This window comes from Notothenia rossii (assembly GCF_949606895.1).
Source record: "Notothenia rossii genome assembly, chromosome: 5".
NCBI classification, from domain to species: Eukaryota; Metazoa; Chordata; class Actinopteri; order Perciformes; family Nototheniidae; genus Notothenia; species Notothenia rossii.
In genome coordinates this window covers 54,080,018-54,096,785 of record NC_136903.1, presented here as the reverse complement: position 1 = coordinate 54,096,785, position 16,768 = coordinate 54,080,018, and the positions used below count along the sequence as shown (strand labels likewise).

The window sequence follows — 16,768 nt, the reverse complement described above, 5'->3', positions numbered from 1 at the left end:
GATGTGTCAAATCTGGGAAATTAGCTGCATGTGAGTTTTCCTTGACTGAAAAGTTTATTTGTACGTTGGTTGACATTTATGTGCACCTGGTTGCAAATCAGAAGGCTACAGTTTATATGGGACGTGTTAACAATATGATCAAAGATCTGTTACTGTTACTTTTTTGCTTACTATTTAGTGTCCCACACAACCATATTCAGGACTTTAAAACAAGCCTTTTGAGAGTTGTAGAATGTGGGCAAGATCATTCACTATTCATTATTTAGCTTTTACATCAGGCCATACCTTTTTATATAATGTCCCAAATAACCTTTTTTTAAATAGTCCTATTCAGGCCTGTGAAAGAGGTTGCTCTGAGTTGGCTGCCTACCAGTTCAAATGTATTCAGAAGGCATTGTTTTGCTTGACTAAATGCTATGATGCTAAGAAATTTTGTTTTTTGTCGACTTAGTTTGGGCTTTATGTTGACCAACTAATGTGAAAAGGCTCTATATATTTATATATATATAAATGTACATATGGTACTGGTCTGTGAATTAGGTTAAATGTGTGTTTTGCTTGACAGTGAGGTTAGTATGTAAATGTTGGGGGTTTTATTTGCAGCTGATGTTATGCCAATGGGACAGACTGCAAGGGACAACATGTTGAGATGTGTTTTACTTTTATACAATGTTCCACACAACCATTTAATTGTTGTATCAAGGCTTGTGATATCTGTTGAAATGTGGGACAACGTTCAATATTTGTCCTTTTATATTAGGTTGATTTGTGTTTGTTTATTATTCAACACAACAATGTTTTCATATTGTTGTCATATTCAGGCCTGTGCAACAGGTTCTGAGTTGGCTGTATGCTAGCCAGAAAGCATTATTTTGCTTTACCAAATGCTATGATTGCCAAGCAATGTGTTTAAATATATATGGGAAGGCTATATAGTACATACAACAATACATTGAAAGATATGTTTTTATGTTGTTTATTGAATAAAAAAGGTATGTCAGTAAAGCATATGTCCGGCCCTTAATGTGATTCCAATTTCCCAGAGTGGCCCTTTGTGAAAATGAGTTTGACACCCCTGAACTAAAGTATATCTAATCTTGTAATTCAATAATGTATAGTCTTTATATATTAAATAATCATAATTATAATGTAAATGTTTACATTACACTTCTTTATTTGTTATGCTCATACTTTAACCTTTACAATCGTTTGCTTTAATATGCAGTATATTTTTTGTATATTTTTGTGTTTGCTTCCTCCTGCTCCCTTTCGGACACATACTGTATGATTATTATTATTAATATGAAGATATTATTAAGATAAGATAAGATGTTACTTTATTGATTGAACACTTTAGTTTAGAATGTGCTGTCCCACGGTAATTCAGAAGGCTCACAGGTCACATTCCGACCATTATTTAAAACAATAGGTGCTTCCACACCGTCTACAGTTTGATTTGTATAGAGGGAGCTCTGTCAGTGTTGGAATTACCCATTTGCTTTCGGGGAGCCCTATTTTTCAGAGCACATCCTGCTACTAAATATGTCACACGCAATATGTCACGTTGACTGGCGCAGCAGCGCGGATGCGATCAATTGCTATAAAAACACTCTTCTACTAATACAGACGGTAGGGTGCATCAAAAAAATCATTTTTAACCTGCTGATCTGTTAAGGGGATAAAAATGTTCCAATTCATGTTGTAATAACGTATGCAAAATATTTTTACAATATGAGGTGATTTAGAGGTGCAACGGCCATCATCTTTTATGGCAAAAGGGGGTAACCAGCATATATATGCATGTGTTTACCTTTTGTTTATTTTTTATCTACTTTAATATTACTGTCATTACCAACACATTGTGCATAATGCACTCTAGCTACAACTTCCATTTCAACATTCAACATAATGTTTATTTGGTAGCCATGCTAACCTGAGACAATCGAGGACAATGCTAATGCTAATGAAGCACAATTCTGTGAGGCAAAAAGACTCCACCCTTGATCTGAAGACATTTGAGGTAATCTACTCTTTATTCTTTGTGTTGGTGTACTTTTATTAAGGATCATTGCCATATGAGTTGGTATATTTAATGAGTAAAATAAAAATGTCTATCAGTTTTATGTAATTTTGTGTTAATTACATGCAGCTAGCTACTGTTTGCTAGTCATCCTGCTAACATTAGTTATTTGTCTAAGGTTCGCCTGTGTGCATGTTTTATGTCTTATTATAAGTGAGCATGTAGTGGGCTTGCAGATCTGCTATTTTTGGCAAGTTTCCCCTCTGAATGGATGCTAAGGTTCAAGTGGATAATGCATGCTAAGGTATTTTTTTTTATTTCATTTACTAAGGTATATTTGTAACACTATCCTTATTCATCATTTGACTGTAGAAAACAAAAGACTAATACATTATTTTGTGTTAAACCACTTTATATTTTCAGGCAATCTAGACCACTACCTGCCCCAGTATCCGGCTCTCATAAGATGCTGCCCTCGCCCGTAGGCTCACGCCAGAGGAGCCGTAGCCTGGTCTTCGGTCTGGGTGCAAGCATCACCAATGCGGATGGCATGATTACTGGGGCCAAACTGCCAAGTGGTCGTCAGATCTTGCGGTGCATGCTGTACAACTGTGATGTGCAACTACATGACAAGCGACCCGGTATGAATGGAGCCTTGTCACGCTTCATGGCAGCCAAAGTAGTCCTGGAGCAGGTGCGGCCATTTTACGCCAAGGCCAATATCCCAATGGTGAGCGATCGGGGTGCGTGCAACAAGATGGTGGAGCTAGTTGACGTCAACAACAAGCTGCGGCGCATTCCACAGGCCAGGCGCTCCAGTAAGGCTACAGCTCGACAGGTGGATGCAATGGAGCGCAGGCTAGATTCAACATTCCCACTGTGGTCTCCAAACGCAGAGGAGAAGATCCGCAATCCAGAGGACATTGCTTTCCTGGCTAGCATGAAGGGAGACAGAGTGGCCACATTTGGCGCATTCGACGCCAAGTTGCAATCCAAAGTAAAGCGGCGACAGAAGCGTGAAGCTGGGGCAGCTGCCCGGCAGTCACACTTTACCAGTGAGCAGCAGGAAATGAAAGTGAAGTCCAGAATGGCGATGTTGGAGAGCGAAAGTGATGAGGATAGCGTTACAGATGAAATAGCCACTCTACCGGCTGAGAACACACCCCCTTGCAAGCATAAGAAGACTGGCACCACAGCCTTCATTCCACCCAACATCCTCAGCCGGCCAAGTCTCGTGTCACTGGCTACACGGTTGAAGATCACACCGATGCAGCAGGCTGCCTTCACGCGCGGCTTGATCACAGAGTCGGGCGGCAATTGTGCAAATATTTCAGCATCCTACGCGACAGCAGATCGATCACGCCGCCAAGTGCTGGAGGTTGTCAATAAAGAACACCAGAAGCAGTGGACACCATCTCCCATGTGCACCCTGCACTGGGACAGCGAGTTGACACCGACGCTCAGCAATGTGCGCCAGTTGGAGGAGCGTTTGACAGTGGTGGTTGGAGATGCGGAGCAGCTCAAACTGCTTGGTGTGCCAGCATATACAAAGGGGAAAGACGAGGCGTGCGGCGAGATCATCGCCCGCCTGACATGCAAGCTACTGCAGGACTGGTGCTGTGCCGACCAGGTTGTCAACATGGCATTTGACACCACTGCATCAAACACAGGTCATCTCACAGCAGCCTGCATTGCCATCCAGGTCTCACTTGATAGACCACTGCTTTGGTCCGGGTGCCGGCATCACATTGGTGAGGTGCTCCTCAGCCACATCTTCACTAACCTCAAGGTGGAGGCATCACGCTCACCAGAGGTTACCTAGTTTAAGCGTCTGCAGGACAACTGGAACTTGTTGCCGCACAAATACAGTGGCCCATTGTCCCGCTACATTACTGCCAACGCCGAACAACCGTTCCTGGGCAAGTTACGTGCTGAACTCACTGTGTCTGCTGCAGCAGTGATAGACTACAAGCGAGGCGACTACCATGAGTTTGTGCAGCTGTGCCTTGTCTATCTGGGTGCAGATGATGCAGCACAGACTCCAGTTAACTTCCAACGGCCGGGAGCTCTGCACAAGGCACGCTGGATGGCCAAGCTCCTCTACACTCTCAAGCTGGCTTTGATGGAGCAGCATATCGCCTTGCTTCCCCAGGGCACCATCACCACACGGCAGCAGGTGCCGAAGATTCGGGCGTTTGCCAACTTCATTACGCACATCTACGCAACATGGTGGCTGACCTGTGACACAGCCGTAGATGCCGCATGGAATGAACTCAAACTCTACCACAACCTGTACACTTACAAGTCTGTTGACGAGGGCATTGCAACCTCGGCCATGAAAGCACTGGAGAGGCACCTCTGGTACCTGACCGGTGAGATGCTGCCCCTGGCACTCTTCAGCAACAAGGTGCCAGCTGATGAGCGGCGTGCACTTGCGGATGCCATCTTGGAGCACAAGCCAGATGATCTTCCCATGCGAGCCCCACAGCAGCGCTTTGGCACTGGTTTCGGCAAGCCAAAGTTTCCAGTCCTCTCGCCGACCACCAGGTTGGCCGACCTCGCCAACCCAGACTGCTGGTTTGGAATGCACCAGCTGCACATCGATCCAGCATTTCTCTCACTCACTGTAGAGGATTGGGCTACCAGTGCATCATTCCAGGCAGGTGTGGTGAATGTGCGTGCAATCAACGTCGTGAATGACTGTGCCGAGCGTGGAGTCAAACTCACATCAGACTTTGTGGCAGCAGCCAAGAGTGAGCAACATCTGCAGAATGTGCTTCAAGCAGTTGAGCATGACCGCTGTGAACAGCCCAATCTTCGCCGCTGCAAGCGCAAGCTGAACACAGTGAAAGGACTAAACTAATGACATTGAATTGAATTGAATTGACTAGGACTACATTTTCAACCATTTTGCAGTGATGTTCAATACAAATGTCAACGTTTCTTCTTAAATAAACACATTTAGGTCCTTTCAAAAACATCTTCTCGATAACTATTTGTTGTATTTTTGAGAAATTGCCATGTTATGTTATCCATAAATGGGAGTTATAAAAGCACCGAAAATGGCACTTTTTGGCAAAATGGCAAAATTTGACATGCTGCGTTGCGCCTCTAAATCTGAATGAAATTTCCTCAAACTTTGCACAAATCATTTGTATAGACATTGGAACAAAATGCAACACCTAACAGTTTGATATTTTGAGATTAAATCTTTTGCATTGCATTTTGATGCACCCTAACAGACGGTGTCACTATGCCGGCGGATGTGGCCATTGTTGAAGCGTCTTCAGGCTCCGCATCGGCAGGCCTCTCCCTCGGTGTGGAGCTGTCAAGCTCGACCCTAACGCCGCTTACAGCCGGCCAACTAAAAGTTGTTTTCCGTTCACGTTGTCATTTTTAGACTCCTTCGCTTCTTTGCTTGTGAATCCAAAAGCTGTGACGCTTGGCTGTTTTCGTTTTGACATATTTTTACAAAGCCAGAGTTAAAAAAATATCAATATGAACATTTCAAATACCGCGCCGGCATCACCGCCATAACCATAGCAACGTAAGTAAGAATGCAGCGCCGCCACGTACAGATGGCAACACCCAGACATATTCACAAATATAAAACAAATATTCAGAAACTGTAATGAACAATAACTATTATTTATTTCAAGAACTGTTATTTACAGAAACTCAACATTTCTAATCTGTGTGACACAAATATGCACGATTGTTTTGGGCTCCCCCTATTTATCTCAAAGTCAGCCTTCAGGGGAGCTCCCTCCCTCTTCGGGGGAGCCAAGCTCCTCCTAGCTCCCCCCCCATTTCGAACAGTGTCTGTGGCTGAATGGCCAGCGATTAGGTGCGGCGCATTTATCATAGGTGATCAGAGCTAACTGCCTGCCGTCAGATTTCATTTAAAAAACAGATCTGATTTTAAGACTATTTCTGCGCTCATAAAGAATGATAAGAATAAGAATAATGCGTATTGAACTGGTTTCATTAATTAGTGAGTTTATTTAACACTATAACCGCCAATCGGGTCAATTTGTGTGTTGTGTGTGTGCAATGTAACTTTTTTTCAATAAAATATTAAAGTCTCCCAGTCCGTGACTTTTCCTGAAAGTGTGTTATGTAGCACCCTATGTTGTTAAAAATTGCATTCTAATAGCGGGATTTGACAGGTTTAGGTAGGCCTATACAAAAACCTCTGGCGGTTCTAGTGTTAAGGTAATTAGGTACAGTAGAAGCCCTTTTTTATCAGTAACGAATTTAGCAGTTGAACATAAAAGTCAACTAACTGAGGGTCACTTGCAATGACAGTGTTGTGTCAAAATGTAAGCTTGTCACTCAGAGTAACCTACAGTTAATTTAGCTGCTGGAGAAGAAAGATCAAGGGGGGAGGGGGGGAGAGAGCTGTGGTTGATGGGCCATTAGTTGTGTAAATACACAGCTGAGAGCTGCCGTTTCATTCAGACTGTTTAAAAAACGGTAACGGACTATTTTTCTGAGCGGATGCATGTCAATTTAAATCAATACATACAACAATTTTTTTTATCAATACATACAACTATTTTTTAAATCAATAAAAACGATTTTCTAAATCCATAAAAGCATTTAAATTAATATTGGGAGTCATGTCGTTACTTTGTTGAGAATGTGGCCGTGTAATAAGCGGGATAATTTGCAGCGACTTGTTCCTTATGGGGAAAATAACACCCGTCATGTGTGTGTAGAGGTGTGTGTGGTTAAAACACTTTCATGAAGTGAAGGAGGTTTTCCTTCTATAAAACAGCTGTGGGCAGCAGTGAGTGTCACGGACATGAATTCATAGATCAAGGCAGACTGGTGCACACACTCTCCTGTCCTGCCAGGCGACACGCCCGTTCTAAGCCGTGTCCCTCACTCCTCACATCCCAAGCATCCCCAAAAAGTGTACTATGTTGTTACATCTCAGATGTTATGTTTCAGTTGTGCTCTGTCTATGTTCAGTGATGCAAACTTGTCACCTTTCGGCAAAATTCGCCGTTTTGAATCCAAAATAAGTCATTTGTGTGATTCATGTAGATTTGCAATAAAAATATTTTTGGGGTATGGGGGGGTCTGGGACCCGGAGTAATCTGCGGCCGTGAGCTGTTATGTGCCATCATGACACGCATGGTGTTCTTTTTTATATATTATAATGAAGTGCGAGCTGTGTGCTCGAGTCTTCCTGCCTGTCGGCTCTGCTAATGGATGTATAATAAGATCTGCTGCTCCGACATGATGGTCTAGCTTCAGCAGCTACATTACCTACGGGTGCGTTCGTTAATATTAACTGTGCGTCCGGAGTCACTGTGGCGCAGACTGGACCGCTGGTGAACAGCTGTTAGAACGGGCTGTTCAGGTGTTCAGAGCAGAGCTCCCTGTCGGAGCGGCAGAGCGTGATGTGAACTGAAAAGTTTTTCTGTGGCAATATTATTTAAGGAATCGTTGAGCTAGCTAGCTAGCATACATTGTCACTATCTGCTAACGTTAGCTTTAGCCTTCTATTTCTACGTTTTTTTCATAGGCTATAAACAGAGGTGGTATAAGTATATATATATTGTACTTGAGTAAAAGTAGAAATACTCAGATCTTGTATTTGAGTAAAAGTAGAAGTACTCAGGTCTTGTACTTGAGTAAAAGTAGAAGCACTCAGGTCTTGTACTTGAGTAAAAGTAGAAGTACTCAGATCTTGTACTTGAGTAAAAGTAGAAGCACTCAGATCTTGTGTGTGTGTGTGTGTGTGTGTGTGTGTGTGTGTGTGTGTGTGTGTGTGTGTGTGTGTGTGTCAGATCTCTGTTACAGTAAAAGTCCTGCATTCAAAATGTTCCTCAAGTAAAAGTAGAAAAGTATTCTCATCAAAATATAGTGAAAGTAGCGACAGTAAAAGTAGTCATTGTGCAGATTGGTCCATTTCAGAATAATAGATATGATATGTTTTATAATGATTGATCATGAAAGTGTTCTCAAAGCTGCTAAAGGTGCAGCTAGTTTGAATGACTTTGGAACTAAAGTCTGATTTAACACTTGATTATATTTCACATAATTCATCCACATCTGTAAAGTAACTAAAGGTATTAAATACATGTAGTGGAGTAGAAGTACACCATGTACCTCTGAACTGTAGTGGAGTAGAAGAACAAAGTAGCAAAACATTGAAATACTTAAATAAAGTACAAGTATCTCAAAATTGTGCCCAAGTATAGTACTTGTTGAGTTTATGAACTTAGTTACTTTACATCATGTGGCTATAAAGATAGAAAGACTAAGCCTTGCACAGAGGCATGAAAATACATTTTCAAAATGCTCAACAGTGCTGCCAAAATTATAAACTGACTGCTCCACAATTTAAAATAAATGCTTTTATATATTTTTATTAGATGTGACTCTTTGGCGTTTCTGTTATTATTAACACTGCTGCTTTAGTTGTTCTGCTAATATCCTCTGTTATTCCGTGGGGTGGGGGAGCCGGGGGCTCGGATCCTTGTCACCTTTTTCATACCTGATGAGTTTGCATCCCTGTATGTTAAAAAGCCTCAGTCACCTTAATTCATGTAATAAAAACATCTCAGGTCAGTAACACTCAAAGCTAAATGTGCAATACCATGTTCAGCTATGTTACTATTTATAATGTTATTGTTGTTACATCATAACAGGGGTCGGCAACCCCTGGCACGCGCGCCAGCATTGGTACGCGGCACCGTAACCAGTGGCACACTAGGAATAAGTGTGCAATAATATTTAAATTGTATTTTCGGATCCTGAACGAGACCGCCGCCAGAGCGCGTCTATCTGCAGAAGGAAGCCATGCACGCGACGCAGCCCTGCTCTCTTTAACTCCAGGTGACTTTCTGCCGCTTTCCTCCGTGGTGCAGTGCTGATCGTTTCACCACGGAGGAAAGCACTTCACAAATTGCAGTAGGCCTACCCATAAGGAGCTGTACAAATGCCGCAGTTTTTGCGTGGCTGTGTCTTTAGTTGAAAGCCCAGTGGCGATCTGCTCATCGAAATAATATGCTACAAATTTGGGGCGGACTGGCCATCTGTGTGTTCTGTTGAACTTTCCTGTCGGCTCCCAGACCGTAGTCGAGGAGGGCAGAAGCAACAAGCTTCAGGTTCAATAACCCACTTTAGCTTAAATGACTGGAGAGAGGCGAGCTCTTCTTGGGAGGCCGTTGCATTTATTTAGCTGTTCTTCTGTTTCACAAAATACATCACAGACCTCTGTTTTTCTGCTTCCTCGTTTGACTTCCAGAAACATACACACGTTCCCTCACTGTCGCTCTGCCAACCACACACACACATGCACAAGCCACACCCCTCTCTCTCTCTCTTAAAGGGACAGCGATCCCATCTCACTCTGCATGACCCTAATATCATAACATGTGTGTTCTGGAGAATCACAGAACGGACGATTGTCCTTTGTATTATGCCGTTTAAACCAATTATTGAAATGTGGTAAATGTGTAAGTTTCGTTGAAAGGTCCACACACTGCTTCCCCCCCCCCCGTTGATAATTCTCGATCGTCGGCACGCTGATAATAAAAAAAAAATTAAATGGCACCTCATATCAAAAAGGTTGCCGACCCCTGCATCAGAAGATGTACATATTGGAATGATTTCTTAACTTACAGTAGGCTATTTTTTACAATGTGTGTTTGAAGGATTTATTAAATTACAATGAATATTGTCATTGTTGAAGGCTTTTAGAGAAGGGTGAACTATAAGCCTGAATTACATAACATTTTATACCTAAAAACATAAAAGCCACAATAAATAAATCACAATTATTCTAGTTATTTTTACCTCCCGTATTGCTTTCAACCCACCAGCTTTTATGGTGTTGTTACGTCACTAACTGTAAGCTTGTCACATACAGTCTATGGTCACTCAGAGTAACCTACTGTTAATTTAGCTGCTGAAGAAGAAAGATCAGGGGGGGAGGGGGGGAGAGAGCTGTGGTTGATGGGCCATTAGTTGTGTAAATACACAGCTGAGAGCTGCCGTTTCATTCAGACTGTTTAAAAAAACGGTAACAACGGACTATTTTTCTTCGCGGATGCATGTCAATTTAAATCAATACATACAACTCAGGGTATATGCAGGAATCCTGAAGTCAAATTTAATACCTTTTAAGACCTTTTTTAAGACCCTTTCCATACATTTTAAGACCTCATCGCAACTTCGAGTTCTAACCGGTTACATTGGCGACACACTTTACCTCACATTTACTATATTGATTGTAAGATAGCACAACTAAACAGAGTGCAGACTACTGAAGCCTCCTTTCCACATGAAATTCAACTTCTCTGTGAAGGTCAGGTTTAATGCAGTATGCTGCTTTGTTGCTTCTGTAGACTCTGTGCTCTTTCATTCCAGTAAAACTCCTCAGAAACCATTAGAAACGAGTATTTGACCAATAAACAATACAATTGACAAAACTTTGAACTATGAAATATATTAAACTTTGGTGAGCTTCAGCGGGGTAATGCCATAGGAGCTCCCTCACAAATACTCAGGGGTTAAATTGGGCTGGGGCTGTCCGGGGCTAAGCCCTGGCACATAGGACGATGCTCTGACGTCATCACCCTCACACATTTGTCATATGTTTACAAAAAACGATATATGTTAAGACTTTTCTCGTTCTTCATATAGACTATATTTAGGGTCGATATGTGTTGACTTTACTTTAAAATAGCAGATCTCTGTGACCGGATATAGTTTGGCTTAGTGAACATGTGTCTCTTCCTTGGAGGAGCAGCATCACCCGGACTCCGCAGCTCCTCCGAGGCTCCTCCGTGCAGAGAGCCTGCACTGCAGCGGTGTGTGTCAGCGACGTGCAGTCAGGGGAGGCACGGATTGGCCATCGGGATCCTGATCGACCGACGAAGCTCCATTAAAATATACATATTTTGGGTGAATTACTGAGTTTAGGCACGTTAATAACGTTTTAATGAAGTTGAATACAGTATATTCATATGTGTCAGTGATTTCATGTCAATTCGGCGAACATAAACATAAATGATCGTTGTGAAGATGATGATTAAATTAGGATTAAAAATCGAGAGCCGGGCTGCATTTCCTCCCGTTCGTTTTTTTCGAATAACAAAATTGTTTTGTTAAATAACAACATGGTGATGTTATTTAAATGATTACATGTTTCTTATTTAGCACAGTAGTATGATATCCGTGACATATGGATCTTAACAAAGTTCCGCTGCATCCAGCGTACTGTATCTGACTTTATTTCACATGAGCTCCAGTGTGGAACCCCACTGCACCCCCTGGTGGATCAATGATCCATTGCAGCTGGCTTCATTATAATTACATTTATCTATCACGGGGGCGGTCTCAAGTCAAGCTGGAGGTTTTCCCTTGAGCGAGGGCAGATCACGTACCAATCACGGCCCTCGCGTTTCAAACTGTCTGAAAGGAATCGCTACATCTGTATAAGTGCCCTAATCACGAATCACTGGAACTTGTTCCAGTTGGCCATAGCCTTTTTGTATGAAGTAGTCATGTCACAGTCGTGAATGGCGTCCAAGAGGACTTCTGTCTGCACCACAGACAGAAGTGTTGCAATGCACTTAGGATAGGTGAGGTGAAAGGTGTAATAACATGCCATGAGATACATCACGCTTTTATGAATGTCCTTTTTTGGGAAGGTGAGCATGGGCATGGTTCCAATGGCCAGTATACAGTTGGTTTCGCAGATGATGACAACAGGGCTGGAGAGTGGTCGTGTCTGAAGAAAGGTGTTGGGGTCTTCTGCAGACTGACACAAAAACAGACAAAGAAATCATCACAAAAAGCTAATCAAATATGATCACAACATTTCACTCTTTGTGTCGACATGAGAAAATTCTTATAAATGTTCTTACCTCAAGGACGTGGAGCACAGCCTCACTTGCATGCCTTAACCTCTTGGGTGGGGCCATAGGTGATGGGAACATCTCTGGTAAAGCCTTCATCATGGCAATTGAGTGCTTTACTGTTGAAAAAAAAAGAAGTTTCATTCCGTTTCCTGCAGTCAGTTAATAAACAGACATGGTCAGAGATAATAATCACCTTTGACAAGCTGCGGAGGCCTCATGAGCTTTTTGAAAACTCCATAAAACTGTGCCCTCTCACAAAAGGTCCCCCACCGGGTCTTAAGTTCCATTAAGAAGTGGGAGTTGCCTTGATTGAGGACCTGCCGTAGTTCATCCATTAGCTAAGACAACGAGAGAGAAAATATATAGGAGAAACTTTAAAATCTACATTCCAAGGGTTAGTAATACGTCTCATAATTGAATTTCCAAAAAAAGATTCGTATGTGTATAATGTGATTGAAATGGTCACTTAACAAAAATATTACAGTGCACATAGAAATACCTATGTCTGATGCACACACTATTTTTAAATACGTATTGTGGACCAATACTACTAACAAAATAATGTTGTGTTTATCAGAAGCACATTTGTGAAATGTGTTCTTTTTAAATAAGTGGAGGGTTTTTATATATCTATGCAGAATAAATATGTGTATTCAATCAGCATATGAGTCATTTATTTATGAATAATGAGACAGATCTGATTTAATTGTCATACCATTTCTCATTTCAAATTTGGTCTAACGTTAACCGAATTAGGAAGCATAGTTGTACATAAAACGAAAATATTTGCTTACATGATAAGCTTTAAGAATCTTGGAAGGCCTGTCCTGCTCCTTTGTAACATCAGAGTCAATGAAGGCCCTTGTCGCTTGGATTTCGACATCCATCTTGTTTGGTCTGGCCTTGGTTTTATATATCGCCTGTAGAGTCTTATAGTGTCTCGCCTGGGTCTGTGGGCTCTCAGTTTCTGATGCTAGAAAACATAAACCCCACTATTTTCATTTCTGATGTTAAAGTTTAAATGAGACATTTCACAGCCATAGTGACTGACACAGGACAAACATAGATGAGTAATCTTGAATAAAAAAGGGTTCTAAAATAGCTTATTGATATTGTTACATTTTCTTGAAGAGATTGAACTATCTACTATTTCAATTTCTGTACTTACCACATAACTGTTCAGCCTCCGGGGCGCTGCATCGAGATGGTGGTGATCTCTCCAAGATCAAGGTTGATGCGGTGGATTCATCAGTCTCATCAGTGGACGTCTCATGGATGCTCTGAAAGCTTAAACTCCGAGGCCTCTTTCTTGAAGGAGTTGAACCCTGCTTCTTTTTGGGGGTTGTCACATTCTGGATCCTTTTCAAAAGCTGCTTTTTCACAGTTTCCTTACAAGACACACACACACAACAGATTGTGTTATAACTCACATTAAACAAACTTGTATCAAACAAAATACACCACACAAACAGTTGCACAGAGCTCTTATTGAACTCGATAAAACACATCACTCCCAGTTTGATAGGCAAATGATTGCAGTGCTTTGTCTGAACCATGAGTTGAAAACTTGAATAGTGACATACCCACTCAGCTCTACTGGTTTGAGATCTGTCCCGAAGCATTGGGTAGTACTCAATTAGACGTTTCGCCATTACAGTGAGTTCACGGCTGCATGGATAGTTAAAGTCATCCCCAGCTGCTCTTTTAATGGAAATCATGCTTGTGACTGTATTCCTGATCAATCGACAGCGAAGATCTTTGGAAAGGACGTAGTCTCCTTCTTCTCCAGCACGGTGCTTTTCAGAAAAGGTGCTTTGTGATTGCTCCAATTCTGCGTCTGTGTATAAGACATACAGTGGACTAGGAAGCTGTACGGTTCTGCTGGCACCATGTTGGGGTTGTGGGCTTTGAGAGGGGAAGGAGGGTGGAGAAAAGACAGGGGATGGAGAGGGGTTGGCAGGCGGGAAACAAGGAAGGTTGGGGGGTGGGAATAGGGCTGAAATCACAAGTCCCATGAGAGCTACTCGGTCTACACAGGTCTCTCTCCTGGCCCTGTATAAAAGATATATATATATATATATATATAAATAATGGTATTTACAATGAAAAGAGCACTACACTGTGACAAAAATAAAAATCAACACAACCAAAAAACTCCACTTCTTCAAATAGCTGCATGATGACTAGGAAAGGCTTACTTGGTAACAGGTTTAAAGTCCCTCAAATGTTAGAATCTGGAATTACCTCATTATCATAATGAGTGAGTCTGCAAATGGTTCTTCTTCTTCTGAAGGGCTCAGGCCCGGGAAGGACATCACGCAAGTCCTCCTTAGATAGGCTGGGCAGCATGTCTCTGCTTATATTAGCAGCTGAAAACAGATTTAACCACACAGTTAATAATAAGGTAAAAACCAACTAATAACATATTTATCTAAATACATCAAATGAAAGAGTAATGTACATTTCTGGCTGGCTTCACAAGATTTTATTTAACATTAAAACATGTATTGCACTTACTTATAATTTAAATTAAAAAAATTGCAGTTACAATAGCCCGCACTATCATACAACAACGCATTGTGAAATGCTGTCTACAACAAAAAAGGGCGCCAAAGATGGCTATGCTAAATACTTTACTGTCAGTTGTGAAAGGCTCATTTGCTTCTTGACATTATCTCTGGCAATAATACAGTATAAATTAAAAATGTTAACCACGATTTGTCATTTGTGCAGTTATTAACAGCTTACAGTAGATATTAGCTATGTTAACACTAGATATGTAGCCAGCTAGCTAGCTTACTTTGCATGCTAACTTGTTGTCCAACCGATTCAAATAATGTAAAGCTTGCTGGAGAGGTGCAGCATAAAATACACAATTACATTACCTTTTAATGCTGCAATTGCTATAGAATCCATGCCCGGATATGTGATATCTCTTCCATTTTCATACATGGCGTAGTTAAATGTGAAATCCCGGAGGTTCAGTCTTCTGCCTGAAGGAAAGCTAGCCAGCAACCCTGAAGCTAGGTGCAGTGGTGCACCTGACCTAACACACGCCCTTAACGGACCCTTTTCGCGGTTCCCATTGGAAGGTACCATTTCTTTAAAAAAAGAGGGGTGACAGAGATATTGTATATGTTACAAATATTAGGAATATTAATAACTGATGCAGTTATAGGTAACATTTCAAACATCTGTTTCTAGATGCACATCATTCCACAAGTTATTCCCAGGCATTTTTATGACGTGTATATATATATAGGAACATGACTCACCGGTCTCCCCCATACAGCTAGAGAATGTGATAAACCCACTTCATTAGTTATTTTCCAGGGCTAACACATAGTGATGGGATTTATGGCTCTTTGCAGGGAGCCGGATCTTATGGCTCCGTTCCTTTCAAAGAGCCGTTCAAAAGAGCCGTTCTAAAGAGCGGTTTTGTTAAAGGGGGCGGGGTTACTAAATGTATCTGCGAAATAATCACCAGTATAATGATTGACTGTATTGCCAGACCTAATGTCAATAATCTGCATTGTAAACATGACACAAGGTGACGCCATATCCATGTCAGTGAATGTACTACTTTGAATTTACCCTCTGTATGTGTTAAGTAAAAAAAGTTGCCTTGCCTTGAATGAAATTCACGCAACTCTTAATATTAGAACACTTTTTATTGGCAATATAACAAAACAAGTACAATAAACTTTTGTGCAAAACAGATTTTAGTGCAAATGGAACAACAACACCAAAAACATTTAGGAATAAATAGGAAAACTACTTCTGAACAATATTTAAAGTATTATAAAAACAGAGTAAAATAAAATAGAGAAAAATCTGTGAGCTGCTTTGTCAAAAACAGGAGATGAGCTGCTCCTGGCCTATGGCCTTCTAGCAGCTTGAGCATGCGTTATGCCATAATCTATGGCAAATTTGCATTAAGGAAAGCAAGTTCCCTCACTTTTGAGGGCTTAAGGCGATTTCTCCTCTCTGATACTATTTGTCCAGTCTTGGAGAAAATTCTCTCTGACGGAACTGACGTTGCCACAATGCAAAGCCTTTCAGCCATGAGCTTGGTGAGCCTGGGGTATAAGGTGGCCCGACTTTCCCACCACTTGAGAGGATCTGAGGATTTTGGAAGAAGGGGCTCCTCTAGGTAAGACCGCACCTCCATGATGGCATCTGCTGTGGGATTCCTTGTTGATACTGCACCAGCGACACGGTCATGGAAATACCTCCAAACAACTGATCCTTCTGCAGCACTGCCCGCTCCTTCCTGTTGATCTGGTTGCTGGCTGGGTTCGCTGCTGCTGAGAGTGACTCTTCCTGCTGCAGTTGCTATTCTCTGGAAAGCCTCATCTGCAGCTCTGGCATCCCCGAATGCTACCTTTTTGAATCTTGGGTCAAGTGCCGTAGCATCTCCAAGGGTGTGGTTATATTCCATTCTGAGGAATCTACTTGCCATGTTTGCACATAGTGAGTTCCCCAAATCTGATGCTTGTTGTGTTGTTGCACTTCTCTGATAGCTGACTGTGACTTTCTGCAGTCCCTTTGCCAGCAATATTACCATTGAGGCAGTCACGTAGCTAGTGAGAAAAAAACAGGGAATATTGAGACAATTATTATAAAGTGTTAACAACAATGACACACTATACTATATACACTGGTATCTACATCATTTATATAATACAAATAAAATGGTCTCAAACATTCATAATTCGTTATCTGGTATTTTTGCATGCATGCTATAGAAAGCTACAGCTGACCAACTCTAACTAATAACACACCTTTCTGCACTGATCTCAACAGTGACTTCTTGAAAGGGCTCCAGGATAGTGCACACCTCCTGCAGTATGCTCCATTCTTC

At 41.7% G+C, this 16,768-nt stretch overlaps 2 protein-coding genes across 8 annotated transcripts; one reads left to right on the top strand and one right to left on the bottom strand.

Moving 5' to 3' along the window:
* The first annotated feature begins 1,910 nt into the window (after positions 1-1,910).
* Positions 1,911-3,848, top strand: LOC307038562 (uncharacterized protein). Its single transcript, XM_079680059.1, has 2 exons — positions 1,911-2,020; positions 2,444-3,848. Exon 2 carries the CDS (start codon positions 2,487-2,489, stop codon positions 3,840-3,842), a length of 1,356 nt encoding a protein of 451 aa, XP_079536185.1. The 5' UTR covers positions 1,911-2,020; positions 2,444-2,486; the 3' UTR covers positions 3,843-3,848.
* Positions 3,849-10,137: 6,289 nt separating this feature from the next.
* Positions 10,138-14,950, bottom strand: LOC307038561 (uncharacterized protein). 7 transcript variants are annotated; one of them, XM_079680055.1, is made up of 8 exons: positions 14,790-14,950; positions 14,149-14,273; positions 13,488-13,956; positions 13,073-13,292; positions 12,699-12,877; positions 12,098-12,242; positions 11,911-12,020; positions 10,138-11,804 (listed from the first exon to the last, which is right to left on the bottom strand). In XM_079680055.1, exons 2-8 carry the CDS (start codon positions 14,217-14,219, stop codon positions 11,499-11,501), a joined length of 1,500 nt encoding a protein of 499 aa, XP_079536181.1. In that variant the 5' UTR covers positions 14,220-14,273; positions 14,790-14,950; the 3' UTR covers positions 10,138-11,498. The 7 variants fall into 7 exon arrangements, with proteins under 7 accessions (XP_079536181.1, XP_079536182.1, XP_079536178.1 ...); XM_079680056.1 differs by having other exon boundaries at positions 13,073-13,809; positions 14,103-14,273; XM_079680052.1 differs by having other exon boundaries at positions 13,073-13,956.
* Positions 14,951-16,768: the final 1,818 nt, after the last annotated feature.

Excerpts from the sequence above, each read along its gene's own strand:
- LOC307038562 (XM_079680059.1), top strand. The coding sequence starts at position 2,487 with ATGCTGCCCTCGCCCGTAGGCTCACGCCAGAGGAGCCGTAGCCTGGTC.
- LOC307038561 (XM_079680052.1), bottom strand. The coding sequence starts at position 14,219 with ATGTCCTTCCCGGGCCTGAGCCCTTCAGAAGAAGAAGAACCATTTGCA. Across the intron at positions 13,957-14,148 it reads TCACTCATTATGATAATGAG|GGCCAGGAGAGAGACCTGTG; the intron begins GTAATTCCAGAT and ends TCTTTTATACAG. Across the intron at positions 12,021-12,097 it reads GCCTCCGCAGCTTGTCAAAG|TAAAGCACTCAATTGCCATG; the intron begins GTGATTATTATC and ends TTTTTTCAACAG.